This window comes from Schistocerca serialis, chromosome 4 (genome assembly GCF_023864345.2).
Source record: "Schistocerca serialis cubense isolate TAMUIC-IGC-003099 chromosome 4, iqSchSeri2.2, whole genome shotgun sequence".
Lineage (NCBI taxonomy): Eukaryota > Metazoa > Arthropoda > Insecta > Orthoptera > Acrididae > Schistocerca > Schistocerca serialis.
The window spans coordinates 648778740-648795978 of NC_064641.1; the positions used below are offsets into that span (position 1 = coordinate 648778740).

The 17239-nt window shown below is 41.1% G+C and overlaps 1 protein-coding gene across 4 annotated transcripts in view; it reads left to right on the forward strand.

The window, feature by feature from the left end:
- The window catches only part of LOC126475509 (C-terminal-binding protein), a 190945-nt gene that overhangs the window by 146560 nt on the left and 27146 nt on the right, over positions 1-17239 (forward strand). For all 4 annotated transcript variants that reach the window (XM_050103425.1, XM_050103422.1, XM_050103424.1 and 1 more), the window contains exon 8: positions 6217-6575. In XM_050103425.1, coding sequence (XP_049959382.1) covers positions 6217-6575 — 359 coding nt within the window. The remainder of the gene's footprint in view (positions 1-6216; positions 6576-17239) is intronic.

The window sequence follows — 17239 nt, forward strand, 5'->3', positions numbered from 1 at the left end:
TAAGAATTGAAAGAATTTTACTGTATCCCGCTACTGCAGAATAATGCTGCAGCAATGAAACATAAACGAGAGGGGAGGGGGGAATTAAAACTTAGGTTTCAAATGAAATGTGCCATTTACAACAAAAAAACACAGTATACACACAAGCGTCTGCCAACAACTAAATGTGTTAAAGGCTTTGCAAGACTTCATACTTACGATGTGTGTGACAAAACAACTGTTTACACGGTCTGCTCAAAAAATTCCAAAACATTCGAATTTTGTGCTGATGGTGTCTTGGAGTAAAGTTTGGTTGGCATTCCTGCACATGCCTGTGTTTGTGTAACTGCGGGAAGTTTCATTGTTGTATGTCGGTTAGTTACTGTTCAGTGCTGTATTGAATAGAACATTGTTGCACAATTTGCGAATTTCGAGGTGGCAGAGTTAGAAGAGCAGAGCATCTGCATTAAATTTTGCGTGAAACTCAAGAAAACCTTTACAGAGACAGACCAAATGATGCAGGAAGCCTACGATAAGTGCTTCAGCTGTGCTCAGTGTTACGAATGGTTCACATGATTTATCAATGGCAGGACAGAAGTTAAAGATGACCCTTGTTCGGGGTGCCCTTAAATTTCTGCCGATGACAACTTGTGTCATTAAAGTCGTCATGAATTCATGCCACAGGACAAACCGTTAATCTATTGTACTATTGGGATGCGTTGAGACGCCTGCAAGAAAATGTGAGAAGAAAACAGTCTGAAGTGTGGTGAGACAATTCATGGCTCTTGCATAACGATAAAGCACCCACCTATATATCCTTGCACTATTGTACAAAAACATAATCACTGTGCCACCTCCGTCTCTCTACTCTCCAGATCTGACCCTTGCAGACTTTCATTATTTGCAAAGGTGAAAACCCTCTTGAAAGGACAAAGATTTGCAGTGATAGATGAGCTAAAAGGAAATTTGCAGACTGCTCTTCACCCAGTCCAGCAACATTCATACCAAGACTGCTTTTGGAAGTTGAAATGGTGTTGGGAGTGGTGTATTAATTGTGGAGGAGAGTATTTCGAAGTAGACCATGCACAGTAAGTAAAAGATAAGCATAGAAAAATTTTGTGTACAAAGTTCTGAAATTTTTTGAGCAGACTTTGTAGATTAGGTTCGTTTGAGTAGTTGCCAGCAGGCTCATGTGCATGTGAAGTTGAGACTTCTATGAGCAGTATCTTCTAACACTTCTATCTACTTGAAGTGTCGCTATTATAGGCTGCATTCACAGTGGCACTAACAACAGTCGTCCCACGCCATCGCCAAAGGTCACCCAATAACATCAGCCATAAGCTTGGTCATGGCACATCGAGCCTCCATCGTCATTTTTTGGCAGGGTCAAGAAGGTTATATTATGTTAGAACCTATTCTATGTATGAAGTAGATATGGTTTTAATCCCCATGGGTGGAATGCATATCCCATTGCCTCTGTACCTGGAAGCAAGTACTGCAGTTTGGCTTTGGCTCTAAGATGATGCTAAATGCACGTGAATGAGGTACATCTGTCTTGAAAAGAACGTGATGAGTGCTGTATACTCTGTCTCAGTTATTGGAATTACTGGACAAGTTTTACAAATACATGAAACAAAGGGAGAGACGTTCTGTTACATACTCGAGGTGGTGCATGGTGACCTTGAAAAGTGAGAGTACAAACACTGTCCTGCTGCATTTATTTGAAGTTGTGCAGACATAGGTCAATTAACCTTGGACGACTGTCATTAACCATACTTCTGAAAACAAACACAAAGTTTAGAGTAAGATACTCTAAACACGTAAAGCACTAAAAGCATACACTACATTTGCAAACCATTTTATGTAACAGAATCACCACCTTGCTTGCATAAAAACACCTTTAAGTGGTAATAATAATAATAATAATAATAATAATAATAATAATAATAATAATAATAATAATAATAATTTGTAGACAACTAATGTCCCTCTACCACAACCCAAAAAGAGCCAGTACAGTAGCTTTAAGCATTTCTCACTGGAACAGAGTCTTTGAGGTTACAATTTACACCTAAAATCTGCAATATAGATTTTCCTTACTCAGAGTCTGCAGTAAATCTACAGTTTCATTCCATAGATTCCGAACTATATCCCAATTATATTTTTCATCTTCAGGATGCTACAAACTCCTCCTTTGACGAAACTTATCAGTTTCTCACAGTCCATGTTTTCTGTTGTGTCGGCCAATATGACCGAAGAAAGCAACTGATTTGAATTTCACCAGTTATTGTCAGAAATCTGTATGTTTGGGCGAAGAGATAAGCTATTGTGACCATACATGTAGTGGCATACTGATTTGAAAATATGGGATGTCTTCGGCCCATGTCGGTAGTTGGAGGAACCCACCGAGATCAGTGCCTCTGTGACCGCAGCCTTAGTTGTGATCTGCAGTAGCAACAAGCAGCCAGATGCTACCCGGAAAATTTTTTTCTGGCACGCCCGAGAGGAACATGAAAAGGAAAGGACAGATGGGCGCATTGGCAGAGAGCGGTGCACAATGAGGGTGAGGGGACATGATTGGAGGAGGTGAGATAACATCAGATGGATAAACTGTTGGGTGGATGGTGAGGGGACAGTGAGTTACTGTAGATTGAGGCCAGGAGTGGAGAACATCTTGTAAGGGCAACACCCACCTGTGCAGTTCAGCAAAGCTGTTGGTGGATTTAGGATCCAGATGGCCCCCTGGGTTCCGAAGCAGCCATTAACATAAAGCATAGTATGTTCAGCTACGTGTTGTGCCACAAAGTGGTCCACTTCACTTTCGGCCACAGTTTGTTGTTGGCCATTCATTCTTGTGGACAGCTGGCTGATAGCCATAGCGACGTAAAAAGCTTTGCAGTGATTGCAGCAGAGCTGGTGTATGACATGGCTGCTTAGGTGAGCGGGCCTCTGATATGTCTCTGACAGGACTGGGTGGGTGGATTGGGCAGATCTTGAACTTCAGCCTTCCACAGGGATACGATCTCAATGGCAAGGGTTTTTGAATGGCAGTTTCGAAATCATCTGTTGATGGCTGAACAGTTCACACATTCATATTATGGTGGCAGCAAGTACTCCCTGTCATGGAAGTGTAATGTCCTTACTGTAGAACTGTAGTTCTTTTTTATATCTCCACACTGGTTCACATGAGACTTTCCTAATTTGGTGTGACTCACAGAGCTGTTCACAAGCTGTAACTTCCTGCTACCCTTGACACCCATTGGTAATGTCACTTAAAGATCTCATTTCTCTGCTGCAAAACTCTTGGAAAGTTGATCCTGTTTGTCTGGACTCTTAACAACATTGGAATCCCAGGGAACTAACTTGCAAGTCATTTGACCAAGAAGTCTGCAAGACAAGGCACCTTGAAATTGAAGATAAGATCCTGGGATTTGGACGAGAATACTCAGATGACTACTAAATTTGCTGTAGCTGTCACCAAGAAGTTGCATACCATATGAGTTAATAACTCTGGGAACCTGTAGTTGCCACTCCCATCTTTTTTCAGTGCTGGTGCTCTTACGGCCACTAAATGAGCACCACAGATAAGCTGTAATAAAGTGAACTCTGAAGCTAACACACACATTAGTCACATGCAGTTTTCGCCGAAGACGTCAAAGCAATAAATTATAGATTGAAATTTTATCACTATGTGGCTTCTGTAGTAATATCCAAAGGTCAAACAAAATAATTTCACTGGTCTCTAGGTGTGGGTGCCTGAGCACATCACACTAAAGTCTGTGCTTCAGATGGTCTCCTGTTGGCTCTGACTGCAGGATTGATTCGACATCTTAACCTTCTAATTTGTTCGTCCTTCTACTTTCCTCTTCATTTTAACTCAAGGGAGTTACCTCTCATTGCATTTGTTCCTTGAAAATGGCAGGGTTTTATGTTCAGAGATATTGGCAGTTGTTGAAGACATTGCTGGCTGGGCTCCCATAAGTAATTTGGATATTCAGTATGTTGGAGGAAACGAAAGATGACACAGTAGTCTGATCATTTATACCTCTCTGGCCATTCTGTATCTCAACTTTCCCTGCCTGCAACAAGATGGGTGTGTTGATGCCATATTCTTATCCCATTATTTTGATGCTGTTCTATTCCCCCCCACCCCCTCGCAACCCTTCACCCCATTCCGGCTAGTCGCTCGTCTACGTGTGTGTGGGGGGGGGGCTAGTAATTTACCAGTAGCAAACCAGCACTGACTGTTGCAGCCTACCTATCAGCTCATACATTCATTTGGCTTACCCCTACTGCCTTGCTTGTATAGGATGCACTAGAATCAGTTAAGCAGTTTTAGTAGTTATAAAAAAGGAAATTAAGGTATATAGGGAAAGTTATTATTTTCAAAGTTGTTAGTTCATATTATTTTATATTCGTTGAGTGTTGAAAATCATGTCCTCGAGGTGGTGGGCGTTAACAGCAATAAAATTTTAGAGACGATTTTGGAAACTGTGAACAGCTCATTTTCACACATCGCATGGTATGACGGTAACTACTTAAATAATCAGCTCCCTTAGCTCTGGTGGGATATGAGGGCAGTATTAAACACATTTTCCTTCAATTAGCCCTAAAGAAAGAAGTCGCAAATGCCCAGATCTGATGACTGCAGGCCACCCCACATGATCCCTCAAAGAGATCAGATGTCACGGAAACGTCTGTCTCAAAACATTAAATGAGTTTTGGGCTGTGTAGTCTGTAGCCACATCCTGTTGGAACCACAATTCCCCTAATCCCTCTTCTTCCACAGTCTCTTCCATTCTGGGCTGCAGAATATTTTGTAACATTCAACATAATGTCTGGAATTCAATCACACCTTCTTCAAGGAAGAAACAATGTGTCAAGCCAAACTGTGATACTACACACCATATTGATAGTACAGGGGAAAGTGACAGTCTTCCGTGAATAATTCAGGGGTATTTTCAGCCCAGTAGTGAAAATTTTGGTTATTCACCCTACCACTGAAGTGAAAATGTGCCTCGTTGCTTCTGAAGAAAGGTGCCTCCAGAGGGATCTGTGTAAGCATTTGCTCGCACAGATTTGGTGGTTGGTGTAGTCTGCTGGGCTCAATTCTTGAACCATAATTATTTTGAACTGATGGAAATTCAAATCAAAATGCAAAATCTTGCTCAAACTGAAGTCTGAAATCCCCAATGTAACTGAATGCCTTTGAGCAGAACTTCTTTATGATTGCTGAACTGCATCTCTCACAATCTGCACATTTTCTTGTGTTGTGATGGATCTTAATTGGCCCGGTCTCTCTCTTCTCAGTGTGCTACCAGTTTCCTGCTGAATCCAAGACCAAATTGTGGTCACATAAGGAACCGTATCGTAGCACTGGATGTTGAACTGTTGTCAAAAAGCTCGTTGCATCAAGATCACAGATGGATTTTTCTCAAAATACTGTATCATGGCAAAGCACAGATGTTATCTAGTCCAAATCATGTTGGCTACTGAATGGAGTCACAAGCGACATGGCTTGAATACCAACAAAAATTGTATCTGGCTATGCTGTTGTGAAAGATTTTGAGGATTTAATAAAGTAAACTTAGCCAGAGGTCAGTGCTATATAACATTGGCCATTTTAGAGAGGCCTCATCTTAATACATTTAAAACCATTTCAGATGTACACACACACACACACACACACACACACACACACACACACACACACACACACACCCGCGCGCGCGCGCGCGCGTGCGCGCGCGCGCGCGTGTGTGTGCGCGCGCGCGCGTGTGTGCGCGCGCGCGTGTGTGCGCGCGCGCGTGTGTGCGCGCGCGCGTGTGTGCGCGCGCGCGTGTGTGCGCGCGCGCGTGTGTGTGCGCGCGCGCGTGTGTGCGCGCGCGCGTGTGTGCGCGCGCGCGTGTGTGCGCGCGCGCGTGTGTGCGCGCGCGCGTGTGTGCGCGCGCGCGTGTGTGCGCGCGCGCGTGTGTGCGCGCGCGCGTGTGTGTGTGTGTGTGTGTGTGTGTGTGTGTGTGTGTGTGTGTGTGTTGTTTGTTTGTTTGTTTCTGAGGAAGGCCATAGAGGCCGAAAGCTTTATTTGTGACAGTCTTTTTGCTGTGCCTATCTGCAACTCAGCTTCTCTGGCTAGATGGTGAGTGGCAACTTCCCTTTTCATAATATTGTTACATTCCCTCCTCGGTTTTCCATTGTTTGAAGAAATTATGTAGAGTATTCACGATTTCAATTTTTCAGGTCCACTGAAAGACGCGCCGAACTTGCTGTGTACACCTCATGCAGCGTTCTACTCGGATGCGTCGTGCACAGAACTGCGCGAGATGGCAGCCAGTGAAATAAGGCGGGCTATCGTTGGACGTATTCCTGACTGCCTACGCAATTGTGTGAATAAGGAATACTTCCTGGGAGGGACAGCTGCCGCTGCCGCAGGTTACGCAGATGGCATGAATGGTGGTTATTACACTGGAGCACTGCCTGTGCAGCAGGCACACTCAACAACACCACACGACCAGGTGCCACACTCAGTAGCAGCTGGTGCTGGTGGCGGCGCGGCAGGTGCAGGAGCAGGCGCTGTCCCTGGCCTTCCTCACAGTATAGTAAGTCCTGAAAAGTAGTTGGTTTTGTCTTATGTTTATTGCACGGTTTTGTCAAGATACAGAAATTATTCTCTAACTATAGGGATTGTATCCTTTGATCATTCTGCTAACAGCTGTGATCGCCACTAAAAAACAGCTTGGAAAACTTCATGTTTTGCATTTGAAATCAATGGGCTTACTGTTTTCTCCCTTAGTGTCTCCTCCATTTTTTCCATTTATTTTAGTAGGCATGGTGTTTTCAAATTAGTGTTGCTGTGCGCAGTATAAGCATGCAAATGTAGAACTTAGATTGCAGCAGTTTGCATATTGTTTGTGATTGCAAGAACAGAAATAACAGCTGCATGCACATACCTGTATTTGTTTAAAAATTGACTTCTACTAAAGCCTTTTTGAAAGCAGTGTTTGTGGCATACACAGGATTCACGTGTCTTGCTGATTCAGATAGATTGCTTGAGTTCGGGAAATGGTGAGCAAATAGATGACACGTGGGCTAGCCTATGTGATCATTCTTCCCTGCTGAGAGCCCAAGGGGAGGGATCACAAAGTGGCTTATGCACATGCAGAGCGTGTGCTGTAGGGCCACCCCATTGGTAGTCTATACTATCTGTGCCTACCAGCAGTCAAGTTGACGGGCACCTGTTCTCCATAAGGCATGCGGAACAGTCTGACCTAAGTTCTTGAAAATTTTCTGCCCGTGTAGAATTTAAAAGATGTATTCTTATATCTTAAAGTTCGGGGTTCTGGAGTAAGATTTCTGCATTGGGGGGTGGGGGACTTGCTTCACAAAGCACCAAGCAATCGGTGCACATTGGTCTATAGATTATGATTTTGAACCGCATCCCCATCGGTTTTTGAACACATTTTAAGTTGATTTTTGAATGCGTGCGTAGTGTATGTGACGTCTCTGTCAGGAGAATCCTTGTCGCATCTAGAAATAAACTTTCCACAGAAAAAAGGGGACGGGGCTATACGAACTGAGCGGAGTAAAGCCGAATGGGTGAATGCCAATCATTGTCTGATTATGTGGTTGATTGGGCTTGCGAATGATCAGCGTTGTTATGATTACTAGCGAAATCCATAGATTCAGACTACCAGAATGGAAATAAACGACTAACAGGAATAACTGGTGAGAAAGATTACATATTATCTTCTCGATGTATCCAAGAAAATGAAAATTTGACAGAAAATTTTAGGCAAGATCGTTACACTAGTAAGGACCAGTTGTACAGTCCCTGGCTAGCAGCCGCTTAAGTTCTATTCTGGAAGTAACGCGGAAAACGTGTTGTACGAACATGTAATAACGCCTAACCAGAGAATAATCGCGATATAGGTAAACCTGTGATTCTGGCAGGTTTAGTGAAGTTAATTGGCAAACAAATTTTGACAATGGCAGGAATAGCTACAGAATTGGTGATGACAAGATTTTTTAGAAAGATGGAGAAGAAACGGGGACATCCCACAAATTATGGAAGAATAAGACGATTCCAAATTTATATCAAAATTTCTTAATACTACTTTTCGATCTCATGCTTGAGAATCTGGTGCATATGAATGAAACGTGAAACTAAGAGTATTTTCTAACATAAAGCTTTTCGTGAATTATATTCTGTCGTGTTATAACAATGACCATTTGTGCCAAAACAGTCTTGTTTATTTGGTGTGTGTTACAAAATTGCTGCAATATTAGAAAGGCCTATTTTGTTTTATGTAGCAGACAGTGACAAAATAGACGTAATCAGATAGAGAAAAAACACCAGTGTTTGGTATTATTTGTATTAACAGCTTTTTCAGTATTAGATAGCAACATTTCGATTTTTCATGTAGCAAAACGTTTGACGAACTTTGATGAGGTAATAGATTCTTTCACCAGCTGTGACATAATCGCGATAGATTCTTCCGCAGAAAGGAAAGCATGCCGTGTAAACTTGTAGCAAGATTAGAGAGAAAAAAAATGCTAGGAGCCTTCTTGTGTGTGTCTTGGATTTATTTGTTTTATGTATCCTATGTTTAACTTTATGTCACACAAAACAGCAAGTTATTAGCTAATAGGCAATAAAGAATGCAAATTTTATGAAGAGTTCTTATTCTCCTGATTACAAATAATCCCATCCGCTATTAATTGTGAGATCTTTTTAAAAGAGGGGCAGGCTGTCAAACCTGCCAACTGGGAGCAGGAGAGGCACCACAGGACATTTCAATTTCCATTGTCCTGAATATAGTTTGATGGCAGCCATTACAAAATATACACGCTTCAATTCCACAGAGCGAAATACACTGATGTGCGATAGAAGAATGCCGTATGAAGAGGCGTGGCACTGCACTTTGGCACACTTAAGACCAGATAACATATCTTAAATTTCCTCGAACACACATGTTTTATGTTTTAGACTTTTCAGAAAGATGTGCGCTACAAGATGAACATATTTTCGAAAATTAGTTTTTTAAAAAAAAAGCATTGACCCGGTTAGAAAACATTGTAGATCTGGGGCAGATGCGCAGAGCAGTCGGAGTTAAAGTAGGTAGTCTCCACGTGACCCGTGTTTACATTTAGTGATTTTGTTGTTTCCCCTTCGTTTACTCTCACGTCAAATGAAAACAAAACAAATATCTGTGGCTGGGAGCTATCAAGTGAATTACAATACATTCAAACAATTACGGAAGGCTAAAATATGTTATTAGTTTCAGATTTGAATTTATTTCCACCTTTCTGGCAGTCAAACATCAACCCCCTTGCAGAACAATGAAGTTATTTTTGTCTGTTTGCTAAAGAAATTTGACTTTCATTAATTTCTGAGGAGGCAGTCAGTTTATTTGAAACAAAGTGTTTAATTCCACAGGACCGGCTAGTTTCAACTGTTTGCTGCATTTCAAGTCAAAGTTTTCGTCTTATAGTACGTATGGCATTATGGCATAATAAAGAACCAAACGCGATATAATTCAGTTCTGGAGCTCCAAGAACATTTACATCCCGAAAACCACACTGAAAAGCTTAATATCAATTGGAAGTCTACTTCATTGGATATTTGTACATACGAATGGGCACTTCAAGTAAGCACTTTTAATATGGTTCACGAAATTCCGATGCTCTTGGAGTATCCTCTGATGTCTTCTTTCTTTTATGACATAATGTATTATCTTACAATGTTTTACACGTACGTACGTACGGACTTCCTATGTCATGATAGCTGCGCAAGTGTGATGTTGCTTGTTGTGTGCGCTCTCTGGCATCTGCTGAAACAAACCTGTTTCTAAAAGGTTGCGGGAAAATATTGCGAATGGTGGTTTGACAAGTGTTACTTTCAAAGTAAATATCCTTTTTCATAAGTTGAACTATGTATGAGAATTTACCATGTATTTCATAAATCACAGAGGGTTTGATTCTCATTTAAAAGTCAACTCTTTGATGACGAGCCATTTAGAAGCATTTCAAATCCTGAAGATCAGACATTTGTGTCATTATTAAAAGTTTTACTGGCACATTTGTGTCATTATTAAAAGTTCTACTGGCACATTTGTGTGAGATATCTTCAAGTGTAACACGCGCAGAGAAGATCAATATCATATGCAAAAGCTTAGCTTCTTTTGCCGCTTCTTCACCTTAGAGACCAATATTTTATGCGAAAGCTTTGCTTTTCTTGTAGCTACGCTATGTATATTAATTTAAAGTATTAACTTTCCCTGTTTGTGTGTGTGTGTTACTTAACAGTGATGTTTCTGTTGGCTGACTACATCACGTGTCATATGCTCTGAATATCTGCTGTCATCGGCTTGCGAGATCACATTATATGAGCTATGACTGGCTTACAAAAGCGCGTCGCAAACTCTATTTCAATGATTCGGAAAGTAACATGCGTTGTTTGGTTGAATTCCAATGTATACTTTCGTAATACGAAAATACGCAATGTACATGTTGCTACACATTAGTTATTTCCAAAATGTGTCTTTTTCCCTGAGTTTCGTTTTCTAAAGTGTCGGGTAATTCTGTACGCGTGTATAAAACCATATCCATTCAAAAGATTGATAAGTTTTGCAGTTCCGAGGGAAAATACACTGTCACTTAACACCGAAAAAGTGTGTTTTTAACGGGGAAATCCGGGAATTTTTTTTCCTTGCCCATGTATACACCCTGTTATATGTTCCTTCCAGTTTCAAGTTTTCATATCACGTCACTGTTCGTACTCCTTCGTTGGCTGGTAATTAGATGTCCATCTTCTGTGTTGCTGTTTGATGATAATTTTGGTTTCAAGTGGAAAAGATTCGATATTTTAGTTTGCACACAACATGTCATGTCATGTTATGTAACAGTAATACCATGGTATTAGTACATAAGATGATATTGCTGCAACAAAGTACTTGAAAAGTTTTCAAAAGAAATCAGTTGTAACAAAGCTCTCTTCTGAGATACCGTGCTGCAGATTCATTAAAACTTAACAGTACTGTGGAAACAGCTGCCTGACGTCTATAATAGAACAAGATGCCTTCTGGCCTAAAAAATTGTCTTTCCACTGAATTGTGGTTGGATTTGCAGTTCACAGTAACCTGTATACAGATTTGATTTGGCAACACTGGTACACACACTGTACTCATTACCATTACCATTATTATTATTATTATTATTATTATTATTATGTCGTCGTCATCGAGCAAGGTGGCGGAATGGTTAGCACACTGGATTCAAATTCAGGAGAACGACAGTTCAAACCTGTGTCCGGTTATCCTGATTTAGGTTTCCTGCGATTTGCCTAAATCGCATCAGGCAAATGCCAGGATGGTTCCTTCGAAAGGGCAGAGCCAACTTCCTTCCCCATCCTTTTCTTGTCTGATGGGACTGATGACCTCGCTGTTTGGTCCCCTCCCCTCAAACCAAGCATCATCCTCCTCCTCCAGTTAAAGCAACCACCTAGAGCTGTGAGTGCTCTTTATGGGTCTGGGGTCATAACATTTGGTAACCTAGTTGTATTTGTTAACATAGTTGGAAGGTTTTTCTCACCTCTGCCTGGAGTTTCTGAACCTTAATTTTTCCAAAAGCTTATACTGTTCTCGTCACCAAAAGAATCCTTTTCCATAACATTGAAGTAATTTTGGAATAGAGTTAATATTTTTATCTTGTCATGTCATTACCTGATAGTTGTGTACAAATCGTGCGAGAAAGACTCGTATTGCAGAGATCTTTAATGAGTTTCATTAGTTAACCAGTATACTTCTGTAATAATAGATATAAATTTGAAAACTGTTAATTCGATTAGAAATTGTTATACACTGTCCGATTAAAAGTACCCAGATACCTATTAATAAGAGGTGTGTCCACCCTTCACCTTTATGACAGCATCAGATCTGCTGGGAAGACTTCTGATGGGCTGTCTGAAGGTGTTCCATTGGTACAAGTCATGGCTCAGGGCAAGCAGTTCATTACACGAATGTTAATTTTCACAAGTTACGGCCTCACAGATGCTGCTCTGACTGGGTGCATTGTCTTGGATGCAATTGTTGTCTCCAAAATGTCCCTCTAAAGTACACAGTACACAATTTGTCCATATCCTTAACCGTGTAGCATATCCTTCTGTGCACGAAGAGGACCAGACCCTGATGATTGAAAACACCCCTATAATACCACCGACTTGTCTGTGATTCACTGTCGGCACTGTACTCTAATTAAAATTTCTTTGTGATTGATGTTGTTGTGAAGCAAGTGTTAGGGGCCATGCACTAGCCATTCATGGTTGTTTGGCAGGCTCTACATGCTCACTGTGTTGCCTGTTGATGCTCACTGTGTTGCCTGTTCTGTGGACACAACCCTTGCCAGATGATACAGATGCACCGACTGGTGTTGGAAGGGGTCCTAGACGTGATTGGCCACCTGGTTGCAGGGGGAGAGGTGGAGTGGGGGCACACAGTCGGCAGTAATTTTGCTTTGCATTGCAAATCAGGCAAAAGAATATCTGCTGCTGAAGTCTTTAGTAAAAGTTTTAGTTTCTGCCCAAAATACTGAAAAGAAAAATCTCAGGTTTACAATCTTTATCAAATGATCATCAATAAACTATTTGACTAATAGCTTCAATTTCTTCGTGTCTTGCAGTTCCACATCATAGCTTGCATTTAGTGGTGGTAGTTGTTACGATGACGTGAAATTTAAAAACCTGCACCATGTAATTCAGAGAGCTTCCAATGAGAAATGTGGTTGCTTTACATTAAGTAGACTTCCGGTCCTATGCTACTGTACATGAAATGCAGCCATCATATCGAAGTTGTTCTTATGAGTAAAAAGAGAACCATACCTCTAGAATGTGGAGTAAACGTAATTTACACTCTTGCAGTATGCCACTGTGCTCCACAAAGTTGTCCCCGTGTGCCAGATTTTTGTTTCTTGTTCATTTCTTTATGTATCATATCACTCAAATCTGCATTCTAAGTTGGTGTTACAGCAACTGTAACAATATTAAATTGAATGAAATTGTCTTTCTGACACATAAGCATAAAAGGAAGACACTGGACTATAAATTTGAGAGTTCAAATACACAGTCAAGCCTACTGTTTTTTATTTCTGTAAGAAAAGTAAGTTGTTAGTAATGCAGTCATAAAACTAATAGCTCTCATTTTAGTTACTGTAATACTTCTGTCTGTGCAATAAACTGACTTCATTCTTAACAATGCGAAGGCTGCATATCTAAAAGTTAATCACAGGTTATACGCATACAGGCTGATGATGGGGATACAAGGTTTGGTGCTAGAATGACACTTGCCGTACAGTGTCGGTATACGTGGTGTACTAAAACTTCGTGCCTGGTGTACTAAAACTTCGTGCCTTCTTCCACAGGAAAATAAGTATACTGTATTAGCAAACGAATCCAGACACCCTTACGTACCGCGTAAGTGAACGCTAGATGTCGCAAGAGAGAGGTGTAAAAAGCTGAGAATTTAGATAAACAATTATTCCTTGGTTTTTAGCTGTTCATTGATGTTTTAAAATGCAATGGAGGTTTATCGTGATGAAAGGCATGCAAATTTGGAATCTGTGAATCATTCTGTAGCTCTTGTTGACATCAAAGATACATCAAAAGCTGGAACAGACTAACAGCAGTATTTATGATCTCCTATCATTTGGCTATCCTTGATAAGGTGCCTACAGCAACTTCCAGAAAGCAATACATCATCGACTGGCTAAAAGGAACAAAATTTATATACCATGCAACTGTAGAAAGGGTGAATTACTGGATCTCGTGGCTCTGTGTTACAGATGAATTGGCAAAAAGATAAGGATGTAGGGTTCTCAGACGACGATCATATCACAGCCATTTTAATTCCATTGAACTTGTGTGGGTTCAAATTACGGGTTACAAGGCTAGGAACAACAAAAGATGAACACTGGCAGAAGTAGAAAGATTAACAAAAGACGTTGTTAATCACACTGTCAGATTGGTATAATGTCATGAGACACATGCAGGGAGTAATAATGAAAGCCTTGTAGAACAAGTGTGTAGTAGAAAATAACATAAAACAACTTACTATTTCATTAAATTCTGACAGCAGCTCTTGTGACTACAAAGGCAATAGTCAAAGTGATTCAGATACGACTGCCGTAGATCTGTTAGTAGTAAAATGTTACGGTACCAAAAATTCAGTTGTATTCACGTAACACCTCAAAATTTTCTCCACTTATTTAGATAATACTTTACTTTCTTATGTATGTGACTGAATGTTTGTATTATTGCCATTATTCGCCTGTAATGAGTGATTATGGAATCTCTCATGTCGCCGTGCCTACATAGCGGCAGCAGCAGCCCGCACCATTGCTTTACCCATTGCTTACATAGACATTCGTAGACGTTAGTGACAGTCGATAAGTAGATGACTTTCTTTCTTTCTTTCTTTCTTTCTTTCTTTGAGCACAAGCAGCTGTCGATCACATGAGCACTTCACATGTTGTGTACCAGCCAGCAGCTCATCTCCCCACAACTGCCATCTGTCAATCGCAGAGCAATTTTAATTGAAGTACACACATGATCACTGGTACCCCATTCTTTTTAAATTCCTGTGGAAGAAGGCATAAACTTTTAGTACACCACGAAGGTTGACATTGTACAGTGAGTAGTGTTCCTAACACTGAACTTCTTATCATCGTGTCATCAGTCTGTATGATTGTTACCTGTGATTCACTAGGGGATGTGCAACCTTCGCTTCATGAAATGGAAGGTCAGTCACTGGATATCACTGGACAGACAACGATGATAGGAATGAAGAATGAGGCATTCTGAATACAAAAAGGTTGTGCTAAACTTCCAGACAAGGTGTAAGGAAATGAAACGTGTGAGTTGATGGGCTGTCCATAGTATGGTCATTGGTGTCCACTATAATTTGCTGTTCGACCTCATTGTAGCACACGTCACCAGCAGGAACTGTTGCTAATATTTTAAGACATTTGCAATACACAGGTCTAAATAAAAATAATGCACTTGCAGAAATATCATTGCATTATAGGAAGAGTGTCATCTGAAGAAGCCATGAGTGTAACTGCTTATTATTACTACAGAAAGAAGGAAGGCGGTTGGTGCATCTACTGTCATGCTATTGGGCATCTCACAGATTAGTAGATTATTGCTTTAATGAAGCAGCTTAGGTGGCAGCCAACATCCATTCAGTAAGAGAACAACACGTTTTAACAACAAAATAGTCATAAAACAGTATGTAAGTCATTTGCAAGGTGGGTGTTGGCATGAAGTGTTTGGCAGCTCAATATTGGAGCATCAAAAAATGTAATTTCTTGGCTAGGATATCTCTCGCTGTTAGAAAGCAAGTGTGCCGAGATTGTGTTAAGTCAGCCATAAGTACCTATTGCTGGGACTGTGTGTGATCTTACACCCACAGCCTATTGGAATTAACAGCAGAATGCATGTTTGGTTGCAGTTGGGTTGCAAACAACAAAAGGGTGCAGCAAACCAAAGAAAACTATCTGTAGTTACCTTCAAAAATATGCCTCCATCCATATGGATCTTTGGTGTGTTTGTCTAATCGCTACAGTGCCAAAATTCCCAAGACTTGTGCAACACAACATTTTGGTTTTAAGGAACTGCCACACCGTCAGTTGCTAAACAGATGATATAAGTTAAATCATGCAAGTTTGAGCAACTCCTAGACATTGTGTATTGCACTGTTCCTTTAATATTAATCAAGTAGGACATTTATTCAGAAGCTGTCATCAAACCTGTTTCTCCTTGCTTGTGATTCACTTCATTTCTTCATAAACATTGAATGACAAAACAACTTTCAACAACACATGTATTTTGTACAAAACGTTGATACTCATCTGCCTGGCATTCTGGATCTGTATAATTTGCTGCCACTTGGCAGTGATGAGTCAAGTACATAAATTGCTTGGCAGTTACTGGAGAACATTCATATATTGTTGTGGTGATTGTGAGATAATCAGTAAAAGATCACATTTGTAGGAAATTCTGAAATAATCCATTTTTGATAAGGTGAAATTTCATACCATTTTTCTCAGCGGAGCTCCACGCGATCCTGAAGGCATGGGAGCAGATGCATCATATTTGGGGCAAATGGTTTCTCATCTGCTCAGATTCCCGTAGCACCTTAAAATTGTTAGAGAACCTGTACCCAGCTGAGGAGTTGGTTCAGGTGATACATGGCCTACTGTACTTGATCCAATGTCAGGGTAAGCAGGTGTCATTCTGCTGGGTGTCAGGTCATGTAGGTATATGGAGAAATGAACAGGCCAATTGGGCTACCAAGGAGGCCTGCAGAGGACAGGATGTGGTGCAGTGTCCTATTCCTTTGCAGGCTGTCGTCTCTGTACTACACAGGAAGTGTGTGCAGTTGTGGGATGAGGAATGGCTGGCTGTGATGGCCAATAAGCTGCGGTTGGTGAAGTCAACAACCCACTGTGGCGTTCCTCCTGCCAGTTGTAGGATATATGGGACTTCCGTTGCTTGTCTAGTCAGTAAATCATGATCTTCTAGGGCAGGGCTTAACAAATGGCCAGTTTTGAGCGCGAGTACTCGCGTCTGCTCAGTCACGTGCTCGCGAGCAGGTGCAAGGTCGCAGAGTATGGAGGGAGGGGAGGGGAAATGCGCGCCCACGTTTGAATAGGGCCGCAGCGTGCCTATTGAATTCGCACCGACTGTGTAACGTTTAAAGTACTACAATCAGCTCTAACAGTCACTTCGCTGGTTAAGAATCGTGTCAAGTTGCCGTCGTGTAACCCCAACCGTGCTTTCGCAGTTCAACCCCCATTGGGAGGAATTGTATCTGTTTACAGAAAAAGATGGTGTTGCAAAATGTTTAGTATGTCACAAAATGCCGAGTTCTTTTAGGAAATTTAATTTGCACCGAGATTATATGTCGTACCACGCGAAAGACTACGGAAGTGGAAAATGTGATGGACCAGATCGTGCACAGGAAGTTATTAAACTTAAAAGGAAGCTATCCGAAGAAGATCTGGACGACAAAGAAAAATCAACTGAGGCAGCTCTGAGTGATTTACAAAATTGCTTTGCTTTTAGCAAAATCCCTGCGCCCCTAAACTGATGGCGATTTAATAAAAGAATGTTTGGTAGTTGCAGCGGAACATTTGTGTCCTTCTCAAGTTGAACAGTTTCGGATTGTGCCATTATGTAACATGACCATTATGCGTCACATACAGGACATGA